The sequence below is a fragment of the Sebastes umbrosus genome, chromosome 12 (genome assembly GCF_015220745.1).
Source record: "Sebastes umbrosus isolate fSebUmb1 chromosome 12, fSebUmb1.pri, whole genome shotgun sequence".
Classification (NCBI taxonomy): Eukaryota; Metazoa; Chordata; class Actinopteri; order Perciformes; family Sebastidae; genus Sebastes; species Sebastes umbrosus.
In genome coordinates, this window is record NC_051280.1 from 32,432,451 (window position 1) to 32,449,987 (window position 17,537).

The 17,537-nt window shown below is 39.5% G+C and overlaps 1 protein-coding gene across 3 annotated transcripts in view; it reads left to right on the top strand.

The window, feature by feature from the left end:
• The window catches only part of efr3a (EFR3 homolog A (S. cerevisiae)), a 127,403-nt gene that overhangs the window by 44,697 nt on the left and 65,169 nt on the right, over nucleotides 1-17,537 (top strand). For all 3 annotated transcript variants that reach the window (XM_037787406.1, XM_037787408.1, XM_037787405.1), the window contains 3 exons: nucleotides 7,872-7,948; nucleotides 11,638-11,765; nucleotides 14,232-14,382. In XM_037787406.1, the coding sequence (XP_037643334.1) occupies nucleotides 7,872-7,948; nucleotides 11,638-11,765; nucleotides 14,232-14,382 (356 nt within the window). The remainder of the gene's footprint in view (nucleotides 1-7,871; nucleotides 7,949-11,637; nucleotides 11,766-14,231; nucleotides 14,383-17,537) is intronic.

Below are 17,537 nucleotides of genomic sequence, written 5' to 3' on the forward strand. Positions count from 1 at the left end.
GTGTTTTTATCATATGAAAAAAATGGAACCAATGAATGATCAATCAAAAAATCAAATTTTATTTATATCGCACCTTTCAAACAAGTCAAATGCAAGTCAATGTTCAGACGATTGACAAAAATGTAAAGTGTTAAAAAATGGATTTAGAGACTAATGCCCACCAAAACAACCAATATAAAAGTTCAATGAATAAGAAAGCAATGAGAGATGGGTATTTAAGATAATAAAAGATAAATAAAATACAAGGAAATAAAAATAATAATAAAAATGAATAAATAAATACAAATTATGAAACTACACAAAATAAGCAGATTGTATTAAAATAATAAAATATTGATAAAATAAAATACTATAACAGAGATAAAATAGAGTAAAATAAACACTGTAATGATGATGATGAATAAAATAAGTATTAAAAATTAAAAATTAAAAAACGTTTTTGTCTCAAAATATATATAATATAGATAAAATATCTTCAGTAAGTTGCCGTGTAATAAGCGTGATAATGTACAGCTAGTGGGTCGTTGTGAAATAAACCTCTTCAACTGTGTTCCTGGAGGAAAAATCAAGTGATATGCAGTATTTCCTTTGGATTGTTCATAACGGAGCTGCTCTGCTGAGTCGCAGGAGGTGCAGGAATGGATCGGTTAGTGAAGGATGTTAGTGTATGACGTCATCTGCTGATCAGTACTCACTTTGTTTAGTCAAGATTTGGAAACTCGGTTCCACGTCCCGTTTGAGTTGATTTCCACAGAGAACTCAGATAAACCGCTTCCTTCTGCTGGTTTTCAACATGTTTTCTTCTTCACTTCTAGCATCTATATAGTATATAGTATTTGTTTTACAGGATGTACTCTACTCAGATCTTTGACTTATTTAGACCCTTTAGTGGAGTTAAAGCAGCAGTATCATTCTAATAGCAGTTCCTGTAAGACTAAAGTTACTCAACACACAGCGGCATATCTCTTCTTTCAAGCTTTTCAGTTTTACTTTAAAACCATCATCAGTAGCGCTGGGGATCATTTTTTTTTTTTTTTTGTACTTCTTTTTATTTCCTTTGAACAAGTACAGTCGTACAGCACAGTCACATGTTTTAAGACACAACAAGGTCATAATATTAACAATATTAAATTAGTTATATTTTTTGTCCATAGGCCCAGAGAATACTTAAATGTACAGGAATGAAAAAATAACATGTCTATTTATACTTATATTAGGAGAGAAGAGAAAATAAATATAGAAAAGGAATTGAAAAAGAATAAATAAATAGATAAATAAAAATAAATAAAATAAAATAAAAATGAGAGATGAAGTTAGAAATAAAAGAATAAAAAAATAGAATAGGAATAATAATAATAATAATAATAATAATAATAATAATAATAATAATAATAAACAAAAATAAATAGAGAAAAATAAAAAATAAAATAATAATAATAATAATAATAATAATAATAAATAAAATAAAAATGAGAGATGAAGATAGAAAATAGAAATAAAAGAATAAAAAATAGAATAGGAATAATAATAAATACAAAATAAAAAGAGAAAAATAAATTGGGAAAACAAAAAAATATTAATAATAATAATAAATAAATAAAATAAAAATGAGAGATGAAGTTAGAAAATAGAAAATAAAAAAATAGAATAGAAATAATAATAAACAAAAATAAATAAAAAAATAAATAGAGAAAACAAAAAAAATATTAATAATAAATAAATAAAATAAAATAAAAATAAAGAGAAACAAAGTAAATAGTGATAATAAATCACAATGAAAAAAATTAAAAATAAATAACGCCTGGGTATCATTTTAAAAGATTATAACACCAGTACCCCTAAAACAACGGTGAAAGTAGTTCTTGGCGGTACTACTAAGCTACCCCAGCCATCATCAATGCAGAGGTTTTCCTAAGTAAAAATCCCTAGAAGTGTATGATTCAACTTTTTCCCATGATCTAGAGTTAAAAAAGTTACAACAAAAATCGCAATAAATATAAATATTGAATCGCAATACTTCAAAAACCCAAGTATCGTGATAATATCATAGGGTAGGTGAATGGTCCCAGCCCTGGTAAGCCTGGATTCAGACTGAAAACAGCACAGATAACTCCTGTTTGATTATATCTGAACCTGGTGTCCGCTCCACGTCATCGACTCTGTGTCTTTTTGTTGTCATCATGTAAAGTGACACCATACTGTCAGACGGATCGCCTGCAGCCTCGCTGTTGTTGCTGCTCATATTTCAAGTCACTTCCTGTGAACTTTCCCTTCATCTAAACCACCACGTGGCAGCGTGCTTTTTATACAGACCCCTAACCCTGGACCGACTCCAGGACACTTTGAACCGTGAAATCTCGAGGCCCCCGATCATTAAACAACGAAACATCAGCTTCCCGTTCACGTCAAAGAGCTCTGAGAGTCTTCCAGAGGGCGCCGTGTCATCGTTTACATCACAAGTGTCTCTGTGGGCGGAGGAAGTGATGGAGATCTTGAACTAGTTTAACAAATAAGTGATTGGACTCTGGAGGGTTTGGTAATTGGATTAGTCAGTGTGGCCTTTTTCAGACAGTCTCCCTGTATTATGTACCGACGGTCCATTAACTCTACATGGATCTATTTGTGAAAGAGAAACCAGAGCAGTGGTTATTATCATTAATATTATTAATTTAATCATTTAATACTGACACGTCTGATATCCTCAAACTGGATCAGGGTTTTTTCCCGCCTCAGGACCATCTATTTTAAACAGATAAAGCTGTGCCAAATGGGGCACAAAATAACATCGTTGTGGATGCAGGTCAAGAGCAGCATCTCCAGCCAAGCTGGAACCAGAAACTATTTACTTTTTGTTTGATAAATGACTTAATAATGACTTGATTATCAATTAATTTGTTATAAAAATAGTCCATCAACTAACTGATTTAATCGATTTCAGCAGCAGTCTGATCAATACTTCGTCCATTCTCGAGGCCTACATCGATATTTGACTGTTTTTCAAAAATCTGATAACAATATCAGCCAATGTACATTCTTTTTTCATGTAAACAATTAATATAATACACATTTAAAGGAGTTTTAAACAATATATATATATATATATCGAGTGAGACAATTTACAGTTGAAAAATAAACTTGTCAAATACATCAGCAGATATAAAAATAGATTTATAACGATAAACTTTACTGAAAATGTAATCAGCACCAACGACAAATATACCCAACAGAGATAAGAAAAATAAATATTAATATATATAATAATATAATATTAAATATTTGAAAAAGCTGCTTATATGAAAAATGTGATTTTTAAATAGATGTTTTAATGCCAGAATCGATATATTTGCTTCATCTGAGTCTATGTGGAGGTAGAAGGAAGTTATCTCTTTTATTGTGGTAGTCTGAGTAACATGACGTCATATCCGTTCCGTATCCGTCAACCAAAACAAACCTCAGAGAGTCTAAAACGTTGGAGGGTCGTCGTGGATACGACCTGCACCCTCCCATGTTAAATCCAGCGTGGTAAACACTACACATCCAGTAAAGGATGGAAACACTTTGGGTTTCACACATTGACAGGAAAAGCAGAGCTAGACAGAGCAGAGCTAAAGCTGCATGCTAACTCTGTCACGGACAGGAAACATTATCATATCGCGGTAACGTGGCGGTCGAGTCGCCGGCCGTCGCTCTCGTCTCCGTGGTCAAATGGGCCGACGCTACGACTGTAGAGCACCCAGATACTGACATTTATGTTCTCTGCATTGAAACGGCCCCGATGGAGCTGACCATGGATGGATAAAGAGAACGGAGCTGACGGGAGAGCTAGAGACCACCTTGGAGAAGTTAAAGGAAGTAGACATGTGTTTTCAAAATAAGGTGTTAACAAAGGGAACTGTATATACAAAATACATCTATGGAAATCAGATTGATGGATTATGTTCATCAGAAGTATAAAACATTACATGTCCCTTATAGATTAAATATAAAATCCCACTAATCTGTGAGGGAAATGTCTTGATGATTTCTGGGTTGCTGGATAATAAATACTTCCTGACAATGACTGATATATTTGACTTCAGGACATCTCTGACTACATACATGCTGAAAATCAAACATTTTAACTGCATTAATTTAGAGATTGTCCAAAGTAAAAGTCCCTAGAAGTGTATGATTCAACTTTTTCTCATGGTCTAGTGTTAAAAAAGTTAACAAAAATCACAATAAATCATAATATCGAATCACAATACACATCGAATCGGCACCCAAGTATCATGATAGTATTGAATCAGAAGACTGGTGAATCGTCGCAGCCCTATTATGAGTGACTTAAAGGCGGTTAATTGATTAATTGATTTGCTTTAATTAGAAGAAGTTTAGTCTTTGAAAGGAACCCTTGAGGTTAACGTCTCCTCGTTCTGGTCATGTATTTGAGCTCTGCGTTTGGTTTGTGCACCCGGTAGAAGGTCAGTATAGTCGTCTTCCTGTGAGCGTGTGAAGGCAGCTGAGTTCCATTAAACCTGGCTGGTCACAGTAATATACTCACACAGCAGCTCCCCCCCGCTGCTCCGCGGCCCTAATGTGGCAGGTAATTGCAGGATCCATAATGAACGCTTTAAAAACCGCCGCTCTGGAAAGGTTGCCTTGGCAACAGGCAGGTTGATACGAGTCTTAACGAAGCTGATTAATCTGTGCCGCGCGTTATAGCCGAGAAATAAACTCTGGCGGTGTTAAGGTGACCTAATCACCTGAGAGGTCTGCACAGAGCTCCCAGGGTTCCCTTCACCTTGCTGTCTGAGCAGGGGCCCCTGGGAAATGAAGTTTGTTTTCTGAGTCTGAGGAGGGAAAGGTGACTCTCACAGGTAACGGTGGTGGAGGAGGGCGCTGACGTATCGACAACCTTTAATATCAAAAGAGACATTTTAGGCAAAGAAAAAAAAAAGAATCTGTTTGGAGCCGCAAAACATGTGATCATTGTGATGAAGGTAACTCAGTTTATAGTCTAAGTATATAGTATATAAGTCTAATGCAGTGAGGGCCAAAGAGACAATGTACTACGGAGTATTAGGGCCACATTGAGGGAAAACACATCTGAGATTTACACAATAAAGTCAAAATTTTACAAGAATAAAGTCATAACTTAACGAGAAAAAACGTTGTAATATTACGAGAATAAAGTCATACATTTGAGACACGTAAAATAAATATTATGACTTTATTCTCGAAATCTCAGATTTATTTATTTTTCCTCAATGTGGCCCTAATACTCCGTCGTACCGATGATAAATAAAAATGAAAATGTGAACAAAGAACAGTTATTCATTTCCATTTTTATAAATCCACAGGGAGCCACTGGAGAGGAGCTAAAGAGCCGCAGGTTGCTGACCCCTCTACTGGGTGTATAAAATCTATGAAAGAAAATGCAAATATATATACTACTCATCTTGTGAATGTATAATTCATAATTCATAATTTGAGTAATTTACAATAAAAGTATTAAAACAACATTGTAATATTCATAACAGAGTTTCCTGTAACTATCATGGCTGGAGTTCAGTATCTGTCTCCTTCCTTTGGCCCGGTGTGTTTTCTTTTGAAATGTTTGAACCGGGTGAATTTCGATGCTAAAAGGCCTTTTCCTCATCGATCGTCCGTCGGAGGAGCCGAACGCCGCCGTGACCTTTCAGTCGCGTTCTGCCGCTCCTTCAGGAAACAAAAGCACTGACATTTTCACTGAAGACGCTCGGTTCTGACGGCCACGGCCACATTGATCAGGAGGGAACCGTCGTCAATCTGAGCACAGTTTGAGCCTTTTTATTTTACTGGTTTTACTGGTAGAAGTACAACTCCAAGAGAGAGTTCTGTCCAGTATGTAACCGCGGCTCTATGAATTCTTCTTCTGTCTGCCGTGGTCAAGAAGGGTTAAACTTTCTAGTTTTTATGTGCCTTAGAAGTGAACTCTGAATTTTGTTGTTGTTGAGTAGACAAAAATCACTTTCACAGATTATTTTGTATCTTGAGAACATAATTACTGGATTTTATCTGTAAAAAAAGGCAAAAACTGGGATTCGGGCTGCGGCAAATTAATCACACATTTTTTATCTGATCAAAAATCAATCAATCTTTATTTATATAGCACCTTTCAAACAACTCAAATTTAATTCAAAGTGCTGCACAGACAAAATACAGGATGTTAAAAACGCATTTAGAGACTAATGCACACCAAAACAACCAATATAAAAGTTCACTGAATAAGAAAGCAATAAAAAGATGGGTATTTAAGATAATAAAATATAAGGAAATAACAATAAAATTATCAAATAAAAATTATGAAACTACACAAAATAAACAGATTGTATTAAAAATAATGCAATTTTAATAAAATAAAATAAAAGAGATAATAATAATCAGCAATAAAATTTGATTAAAACAAAATTAAGTAAAATAAACACTATAATGATGATAATAAATAAAATAAGTATAAACAATAAAAAACATAAAATTAAAAACATGTACCCTTAAAGGGAGATTCGTCAAGTATCTAATATTCTTATCATCATGGGAGTGGACAAATATGCTGCTTTATGCAAACGTATGTATATATTTATTATTGGAAATCAATTAACACAACAACATGCATGTCTGTAAAGGGGAGACTCGTGGGTACCCATAGAACCCATTTACATTCACTGATCTGGAGGTCAGAGGTCAAGGGACCCCTTTGAAATTTCTATGCCAGCTTTTCCTCGCCAAAATTTAGCGTAAATTTGGAGCGTTATTTAACCTCCTTTGCAACAAGCTAGTCTGACATGGTTGGTAGCGATGGATTCATCAGGTTTTCTAGTTTCATATGATACCAGTGTCTTCACTCTTGCTTTAAAACTGAGCCGCTACAACCTAAAAATCACTAGTTGCATTAAGGCGTTAAAGAAGTTAGTGACGTTTAAAACTGATTTGCGTTAATGCGTTATTATTGCGTTAACTTTGACAGCCCTATTCCGAATGTACGTTACTTAGTTTACGTACTTATTTTAAGCCCAACCATGGTGTTTTTTCCTAAACCTGTATTTTTGTTGCCTAAACATAAATGCGGATGTTACCGTCGTTTTGTTGCACAACGTAAAAGAAATTACACACAAAAAGAGGCGTAGAAATGTCACATGTAAAGCCTAAAATGCTTCCTCGTGACACGCGTAATGTCCTTGTACATACACACATAAATGCGTTAAAGAAATTAGTGGCGTAAAAAATGAATTTGCGTTATTATCACGTTAACTTTGACAGCCCTAATTCTTTAATTTTACAAAAGCACAGGTTCATTTAACGGTCAGTGAACGCACCACGGTCAGTGGAGTCTCCAGTTTCCTGACCAGTGAGCCGCTCCGTAATCGTTCCCACTGTGACTTTAACTTATTCACCCCACGCCGCCGAGCCTCGACTCTGATGACTCATCACGTCCTTATTGACTCAGAGGCTGCCACCGCCGGTAATACTAATTCACGTCCGGTCAATAAGAGATGACCTATCGCCGCCACTTTCTTGAATCCAGAGTAAGTTTCTCAGAGAGCTCAACATGAGTCAGAGGAAGGAGATGAGAAACATGTTTTACTGCCAAGATGGTCTGCCTTCATTTATCAGATGAAACATGGTGATGTTGAGCTCCTCAGAGTTAACGGAGGTTTATATGGAGTAAAGTTAAAGGTCCTAATTCAGTCGTGTTTTCACTGTCAAGTTTCTGTGATGAAAGTGAAACCTTTAAGGCGTCTCTCTGGGCGTCTTGCAGCCTTTATCTGATGCACCTTGTTCTCCAGTCAGACCTGATGGTCAGCAGTTTATTGATGTGTAACCTCTGTTGTGTTCGTTGTGTGTTGCAGGAGTGTGTGGCTGCTGTGGGCCGCTCAGGCCGAGGTACAAACGCCTGGTGGACAACATCTTCCCCGAGGACCCCAAAGTGAGTCACTGCAAGCATCACACAGTCCACTAATCGATTAGTTGATTTAATCAACAGATCTGTAAAACTGAGGGTGATTTCACACTCGGTCCCTCTCAGCCCTCCAGACGGACTCAGAGCGATGAGTCAGCATTTGTTTGCGCATATGTGAACACAGCAAGAGAACTCAGACCCCTTGGAAACGAACCAAACTCAGACTTCCTCAGGAGGTGGTTTGAGTTTGGTTCGCTTTGTGGTTGTTTTCACATATAGTCCTTTTTAAACGAACCAAACTCAGTCCTCTTAAAAAGGACCAAAAAGTGGACCATCAGAAAAGGGACTGCGTTCACAGACCCACATAGTCATAATGAAATAAACTCATTAAGCCCATAAACAGTACACCATTAATCAGTGGTGTATATGGAAAATGCAGTACTTTCCTCAAGTTGCTGCCACCGGTGTTTTACGGTGTTTTAGGATGTCCTGCCTGTGCAATTAATGCAATTATTAATGTGTTTTGTCATCAATTATTACAATCATAACGAGCATTTGGGAGCAGGACTGATACAGAAAGAAAAGCACGTTTCTCTATCCTCGTCAAATGTACATGCGTAGTGTCTCTATTATATATTGTAAAACCTGTAAAAACGTCTCCTTCAAACAACTGTTTCTATTCAAGTTCCTCACCAAAATCCAAACACATTTTCTTCTGTTCCCGGGACAACGGGACCCCATCAGTCTTGAGCCTCGGCGCTACATACGGTACCTGCGGTACTGTAGAAAAACGAGCACCGCCACACCTTCAGAATTTTCGCATCAAGTTGGTACCGAAGTGTTTGTTCTCGTGACCTCCGTAACGCGGACTTGGAGAGCTTTGTGTTCACAATGTACAGGTTAAACAAACTGCAACGCGGACTTGACATCTACTGTTGACCTGCTATCTCCCCCTAAAGACCCCCTGTACCCACCTAAAGAAGACAGAAACGGCTCTGTTGTGGGTCTCAGAGGGTTAACCAGAGTCTGAGTATCACTGTTGCTACACCAGACAGCATACGGCGGTCACAGTGTGGGCTGTTAGCAGCGTATTAACACTGTGTTTGGTGCCCAGTTGTTACCACAGTGTTGAGATTGCTGTGGAGACCCAGTGACACCACCACCTCCACCTCCACCACCGCCACCACCACCACCACCGGAGAGCTTCCCAGCCGCAACACTGGAATAATTGGACGACCACAGAGCCACAGGAAAGCTTCAGACTTTAATGAATCTGGTTATTAAATGTGACACGGCTTTGATAACAGGACCATGACAAGTTATTATCACCCGTTTGATTCCTCGACCCCTGTTAATTAATACACTAAATGTGTATGTGGTTTGTCTCGTATACACAAGGGACCCCATCCCCCGATATCTTCTCAGCGGGCCTTCGATGTAAGCAAACGGGTGCAGTGGGAAATCGAAATGCTCGAATGGTCGAGACCTTGTCAATTTAATTATCCACTCGCTGAGAGCCCGAGGAGCTGAAAACACCCGGGGGACAGCTGGGAATTAACTCCCTCCTCTTTATATTCTGTTGTCATGTACAGTATGATGCTGACGTTCAGATGGAGTCCTTTATAAGGTCCAAAAACAGCATTTAATCGAGCCCTCTGAGATGCACATAGAAGTGGTGAACATCATCTGAAAGCTGGGAACCTGGAGATTCATTTGAGATGCTGCTCAGCACTGTGGGTCAAGTTGTTCTAGTATCAGGGTTTATAACATGATGATAGAAGTATATGATGGTCATCCTCATGCTCTATTATGTCTCATAAGTTGTTATCCATCCTCTGAATGCTCTAGATCTCTAGTCTGATCCATCCATCCTCTGAATGCTCTAGGTCTCTAGTTTGATCCATCCATCCTCTGAATGCTCTAGGTCTCTAGTCTGATCCATCCATCCTCTGAATGCTCTAGGTCTCTAGTCTGATCCATCCATCCTCTGAATGCTCTAGGTCTCTAGTTTGTGGCTGTAAAGTTTCATGAGGCTGTGATTATCCTAGAGGTCACCACAGGTCATTTTATACAGTGAGGTCAATGAAATGTCTCCTATGGGGACAAGCATCATCACACATGAATACAGTTGGACTCATTGGATCCACAAGAGTCTCAGCTTTACAGTGATACCCAATTTATGGAATTCCAAGACTGTTTAGGGACCCCAGTATGCAGAAATGTTACACACATCAGTTTAGAATAGGCAGGGAGACTTAACAGGGGAGACTCGTGGGTACCCATAGAACCCATTTCAAGGTCAAGGGACCCCTTGAAAATGGTCATGACAATTTCTCTCGCCAAAATGTAGCCTAACTTTGGAGCGTTATTTAACCTCCTTCCCGACAAGATAGTATGACATGGTTGGTACTAATGGGTTCCTTAGGTTTACTAGTTTCATATGATATTTGTAGCTTCACTCTATCTCTAAAACTGAACCTGCTACAGCCTCTGAAATATAGTAAAGTCAGTCGGGATCGGAGGTCTCTAGGAAGAAGGTAAAATCTTGATCTCTGCACCAGCACAGTGGTTTTAAGGAGGCAGACGTGGAATCAGAATAAAGCGATTTTTTTAGTGTATTTCTTCCAGTTTGACTTGTGTTTGGAAGATTTCTAATGAGGTGCAGTTTCAGTCTATTTTCTGAGCAGTGATCTGTGGTGTTCAGTCATTTGTCATCAAAGCAGATGAGCCCAACCAAACTCATTTATTCAGTCCATTTAACACCACTGGTAGTTTTAATGTCAGTGTCATATACTGAGGAGAAGATATTATGAACTTGATTTAAGATATGAAGACTCTCTAGCTCAATGACTTTTCAAGGTACATTTACTGAAGTTGAAACCAAAGTATTCCTTAGAAAAGTTTGTTTTACATTTTAAATTGGTCTTGGAGTCTTGATCAGTGAGCAAGAGTGAAGCCAATGGGGAAGTGCCTGATTTAGTAAATAATGGTCCCATTTAGAGTCAAATAGACCATAAAGCAGGGGATGCTTTAGGGCGGGGCTACCATGTGATTGATCGCTACCACGGCGTTGTCCGGTCTGGTAGTTGTCTGTGTTTTCGTCTTACAACTTTAACCCTTTCACAGTGTGTTTTCACTTCATGAAAGTTATTTATAACATTTTGGTCGACCTAAAAATGTCATGTTCAGCGTTCGGTGGTACTTAGCTCCACCCTCTTGTGTCACTTGCAAAAAAACAAGATGTCTACAACCAAAAATCAACATGTGACGGCTAAAACCAAGATGGTGACGGCTAAAAACCAAAATGGTGATGGCCAAATTCCAAAATGCCGACAGCCAAAAACCAAGATGGCAACGGCCCGAAAACGAAGATGACGACGGCCAAAAATCAAACCAAGATGGCAAACTCAAGACTTCAAATCGGTAGTCCACAAACCAATGGGTGATGTCACGGTTACTTCGTCCACTTCTAGTCCACGATCGTACTTAGTCTGGAACAAAACCATCGATACTTCCTGACTTCCTGTTTGTGCCTCTCTTCTCCGAGCCCATTGGTTCCTACTGAAGGCGTTAATAGACCAACAGGAGGAAATAGTGCATTTGTTTGGGACTATTTGCAGCGGCGGATTAATCCACATTTGGTGCTATAGTGAGCATTAGTGGCAGCATATTAAATAAATCACGTGAATGTGGACTGCCTTGTGTTTTTTCTCCAGGATGGCCTCAGTAAATCTGACATGGAGAAGCTGACCTTCTACGCCGTGTCGGCTCCAGAGAAACTGGACCGGATCGGAGCGTACCTGGCCGAGAGGCTGAGCAGAGATGTGGTGCGACACCGCTACGGGTGAGTCACTCATTTGACCTTGAGATGATGTATTTTGGAGGTGGAGCGTTAAGTGGAGGCAGCATAACTCTCTGAACACGTTAGTTAACGCCGGCTAGCGAGGATTGTTGGCTGAATAAAATCCTAGTTTCTCTCAACATATGCCGTCACTCACTCTCCAGGATCACCAGCGGTAGTTGAGAAGGTTCACATGAACCAACGGGACCAGATTAGCCGACCCCTACGCCGCTGGAGACTACTGCAGGAGGAGGAGACGGCTGGATAACGCTAGCTAGCTAAGGCCTGCTCTCCTCCCGGTGAAGTCGTCTCCTAGCGGCGAGGAGTGAGGCAGAGGGACCGTGACCGGCGCTGTCCTCTGTTGGACTCATTTCCTGTAGCATGGAGCCGTCCGACCAGCGGGCTGGTGACCAACGGCAGCGCTGTAAACATAAATTGAGGGCGTATAAATCTTTGGATGTCTATAGTTAACTATCCTTCAGTAAAGTCAGTCAGAAAGAGAGTCGGACAATATCGGAGAAGCGTTTCAGAGACGGAGAGAGAAAGGGTTTACTCTCCGTCTCTGAAACGTTTCTCTGATACTGTAGCTCGCTAGAGTCTCTAATCACAGTTAGTCATCTCTAATGTTGTGATATCTGGATTCTGGCACCCAACAACACAGCAAGAGGACATTTTAGATGTGTAACTTTAGCCCACTGCTAGTGTTAGTTAGCCTCCAGTCTTTCCTTTGTTTAGCCTCCAGCTAACACTGTGACCTCATCATGACCTCATCGTGACCTCATCATGACGTCGACACAAAGATATGACAATATGTGAGCGTATCGCCTGTAAACAAAGAGAATGAAAACCAAGCACAAGAAGAGTTAAGAGACATTTAACAACACAAAGCTCCTCAAAGAAAGCCCCGTTAAACTCATCACAATAAGTTCTGTGATATTAAAAGTCTTTTTTTTTTACATTTCCGTGAACCTCTCAGCGATTCCTGCTCCTGGAAAGAAATTAAAATGACTTGAGAGACCAAAAAACTGCCTCCCTCCTGTATTTCTAAAAGAAGACAGGCAGCACCAGATCACCACGGTGATTAGAACGTCAGGAATGGGGTTTAATTGGCCGGGATTTATTTTTTTATTCCCAGAAGCCGACGGTCGGAGAGAACAAACACATCTCTCTCTTCTCCGTCTGTAATCGGCCCATGCGTCGTTACAAAGCCATTTGGCACGTCTCAAAACACTCCGTCCGTCCAACCAAGTGACGTATGTCCGTATGCTCGGCTTCATGTCACTCAAACCTCAAAGCTGTCGTTGGATTTGGCAAAGCTGTTTCTCCCCAGATGGAGTGAACTGATAAGTCTGGCGGATTTCAGTCAGTTTCTACTGTTATGAATTCATATCATGAAATGAGTCAATAACGCTGCTGGGACTCTTTTTAACACATATTTCAACATCTACACTAAATACTACAGTAAACGTAATAATAATAGTTAGTTTAAGTGTATGTTTAGAATATTTTCATCACTTTACCTCGCCGTCAAACAGACCTTTCTCGACGGGGAACTGAACTATCTATGCTCTCGCCAAAAGCAACCAGACAACGTTGAAAAAACCCGTAATTTTACGGGTTGCTGGTCTATTATCGCTGCCTCAATTGGTTAGTTTGTTAGTTTAAATCTCCCTTTAAGGTACATCTTGAACAGATAAAAAAACGTGTGATTAATTGAGATTAACTGTGGACAATTATCCGATTAATTGCAATTAAATATTTTAATCGAATGACATCCCCAGTTATTACATTACATTCTTTTCAAAAAGACCAACACAGTGGTGAGCCTCTCTGTAGATGAGCAGGCGTGGTGATCGCAGCAGCTAGCTCATTACCAGCTGCGTGCAAATGACTGAAACCTAACGGATAGAGAAGAATTTATTTAAATTTATAGAAAATCATAATTTAATATCAGACAGAAAAATCACAATTAAATTAAATTAGGACTGTCAAAGTTGACGCAATAATAATGCATTAACGCAAATCCGTTTTAACTCCACTATTTATTTTATTTTATTTTATTTTATTTTATTATTTATTTTATTATTTATTTTATTATTTATTTATTTATTTATTTATTTATTTATTATTTAACGCATTAACACAATTGATCTTTCGGAGGTTGTAGCGGGCTCAGTTTTAGAGCTAGTTTGAAGATACTGGTATCATATGAAACTAGTAAACCTGATGAATCCATTGGTATCTATTAAGGTTAGGATAACTAACGTTCCAAACTTATGATACATTTTAGCGAGGAAAACAAATCTGCTTTATTATCGTGTTAAATTTGCTCGTTGTTCAGCCTTTAATGTCCCTGATCTTTGACCTCTTACCCCTGTGACGTGTTTTTATAAATCTAAGTAGCAGAAGACTTTGTGTGATGAAGCGTAAACCACCTTGATGCTGAAACTCGGCCCCTTCCCTGTGCAGGAATGTGGTGATCGCCATGGAGGCTCTGGACCAGCTGCTGATGGCGTGCCACTCTCAGAGCATCAAGCCCTTCGTGGAGAGTTTCCTGCACATGGTGGCCAAGCTGCTGGAGTCCAGAGAACCAGACCTGCAGGTCCTGGGGACCAACTCGGTAAGACAAAAACCCTCCACACTACAAAGGCACTCTGTTTCATCTGCGGAGCTCCGTCCCTCCCTGCAGGGAGAGGAGGCACAGCGGTGACGTAAAGCGCAACCTTCACCCCGGGTGTTTCCAGGCCCAACTAAGAGTTTAAAACGTGGCGCACCACAACGCAGGAAATTCCGCCCTGCGAGGGCCAGCCAGTGCCACGAGGGGATCCTCCCACACTGAGCGGCCGTCCCTGATCCACTAGACACCAGGCTCCTGATTGGACGAACGCTTTCCCTCATGGGCCGCTGCTCCCAGCTTTCAAACCGGAAACAACATAGAGGCTCGTTCGGAAACTTTCTTCTCTTAAATAGTTAAATAGTTCATCGACATGTGTTTCTGAAAACATTTTATGCGAGAAATAAGCCATGCGGTTTCTGAATCTGTCTTCATCTCGGATCGACAACGATTAGTTTAAACGTTTCTCGGAGGCGGTGGGTCGCCGTCGGACGCCCCAGATTTGCATAAAGTAGCCTAGACCTCAACTTTATGCAAATGAGGAACGGGAGACGTGACGGTCCGTTTCACGAATTGCACCGCCCACGCTACCAGAATGCATTACACAGCTGCTTACATAGACGATGAATGGGAAGCGTGGAAAGGACGGAGGCTGTGGACACGTACCTTAAGGGAAAGAGGAGCGCTGGATTTATAACACAAGACAAAACGAGAGCGTCATTACGAAACAGAACACACTATAACGCACAATAATTGTTTTATGTCCATTATCTTGTTTTCATAATTGTTTGAAGCCATAATCCTAATTGAAACTGAAATTTGATTAATTGAACAGCACTACTGCAACAGCTTTACAAACAGTTATAAACTTAAGAAAGAACTTTAACTGCCAAGGTACAGTAACTGAATACATCAATACATACTAATATGTTAGTTTGTTGTTATTTAATTGCACTATGAATTTAAAATTGCATTTCATTGAGCCTCCAATCAGTTGGTGGTAAGATGAATTAAAACCTCATTTGTTTTAATCACTTCTCGACACATGCACGGACACAGCCATCGGTTATATACCTATATGCATGAGGATGTGGTGAGTAAATGTAAACGTTGTGTGGGGAAAAGAGATGAAAACGAGCTTAGTGAGATATAAACGGAAGATTAAAATAGATTTTTTACATACCGATTGGAGGTTAAAGGAAGGTTGATTTTGCATTGAAAGAATCATTTCTGTCCTCTATGCCTGAAACACTGGAGTCTGCTCTGCTTCTTTTTTTTCACCATCATTCTGAAGTTCTCCTGACGTTATTATACTCATTATATTTTCTACTGTTTATCACAAACTCATGTACAGTATGCTTTCCTCCAAATCTAACCCTGTGAGCGTGACGGCGCGGCTGGCGAGGTAGCTGTCACAGCAGTTTGTGGAGCTTCTTAACTCTGAAAACATCGGAGCAAATGTTCGATTCGCCGTCTAATATCATAAAACTGTTAATATTCTAAATCTACACAGTTGATTTCTCGCCTCAAAAACTTTCAAAAATGAATTTCAGTGATTAAATTAGCTACGAAAAATGTATAAAAACGAGCCGTTTTTGGCTTTTGTTGTTGTTGTTGTTGTAACCGTAGCCTGTAGCGTTCCAGCGCTTTGCATTGTGGGATACAGTAGGCAATACTTCACACTACATTTTGGCCAAATCAATACGTACTACTAGTATAGTATGAGGTTTCAAATACAGCCTATGTCATGCCTGCAGCGCTCTATTTGAAGATACTCCAAGAATGACATCACAATAAGCACAAATACCAGCGTTCTGTTGCAGAGCTCAAAGGGTTAATCTACATATTAGCGTTTCAGACTGGAATTTATTTGCTTATTATTTTTTCACGAAGCAGTTTTAGTTAAGATTCTGTGTTCGTGCCGGTTGTTAATTTAAAAATGTTGCCTTGAAACGAGAGAACTCCATTAGCTGTGAAGCCAAAACAAAATTAACATTAAAGCCACAATTCATACACACACACACACACACACACACACACACACACACATGAACATGAGACTCATCGCTCAGCTGCAGCCCAGAGGTTGATGTTGGTGGTTAAATACCTAATTTAACTTTTTACTCTGGCAGCGGCCCCTTTACCGTAGACTAATTATTATTAGCCTCTATAAGCCGCCAGCAAATGTCAGCCCCGTTTCTCCTTCCAAGTCCTTCTCCTTCAAAGTTTTTTTTTTCTTCCCTTTTCACGCCTCCTATTCTGAGCCTGTCGTCCTCGCCATTGTCGGCGGTTCGTCTGAGCAGGAAACGGAGCCGAAGGTTTTAGATGTGAAAGCCTTTTGCATTATTTATGTGTGGTATTTAGAGTCTGACGGAGGAGAGTGGATGCAGGGACAGGTAGGTGGAGGGTGGAGGGTGGAGGATGGAGGGGTGGAGGGTGCAGAGCGTCTTTAGGTGAGAGCCGTGTTAATTAAGCGTTCGGGGCGTCACTCCGTTTTAATGTTTGGTTTTGACGTCGTATAGTTGGAGGAAAACAAAGCGCTTGCGTTTGTTCCCGTCGGGTAATTATCAGTTTAATGAGTTTGTTTGAGATGTCTGCAGAGCAACACCAACACAGAGCTCAACGAAACCGGCCAGCGGAGCCTCAGCTGTGACTAATTAGTTACAAACATCACACATTTAGATTTTCTGTGGATTCTCCTCTGCAGAGCTGCTCACAGTCTATCACAGTCTATCGCCAAGGTCCAGTCAGATCATCGGACAGGTTGGGAACTAACCAACCGTTCATCCAGATGATCTAAACCACTTCATTTAGTTCACATGTTCCGATACCTGAACTTGCGATATCAGCCGATACCGAGTACTGATCCAGCGTGATGATAGTATATGTCAGGAGTCAGCAACCTGCGTCTCTTCAGCTCCTCTCCAGCGGCTCCCTGTGGACTTTTTAAAAATGGAAATGAATAACTGTTTTTTGTTTACATTTTCATTTTTATTTATCATTGTTGTAGGTCTATGGTACGACGGTACGACGGAGTGTTAGACACATTGAGGAAAAAAAATAAATCTGAGATTTAGAGAATGAAGTCAGAATATTACGAGAATAAAGTCATAGGTTTATGAGAAAAAAGTCATAATATTATAAAATAGTAATTTTTATTT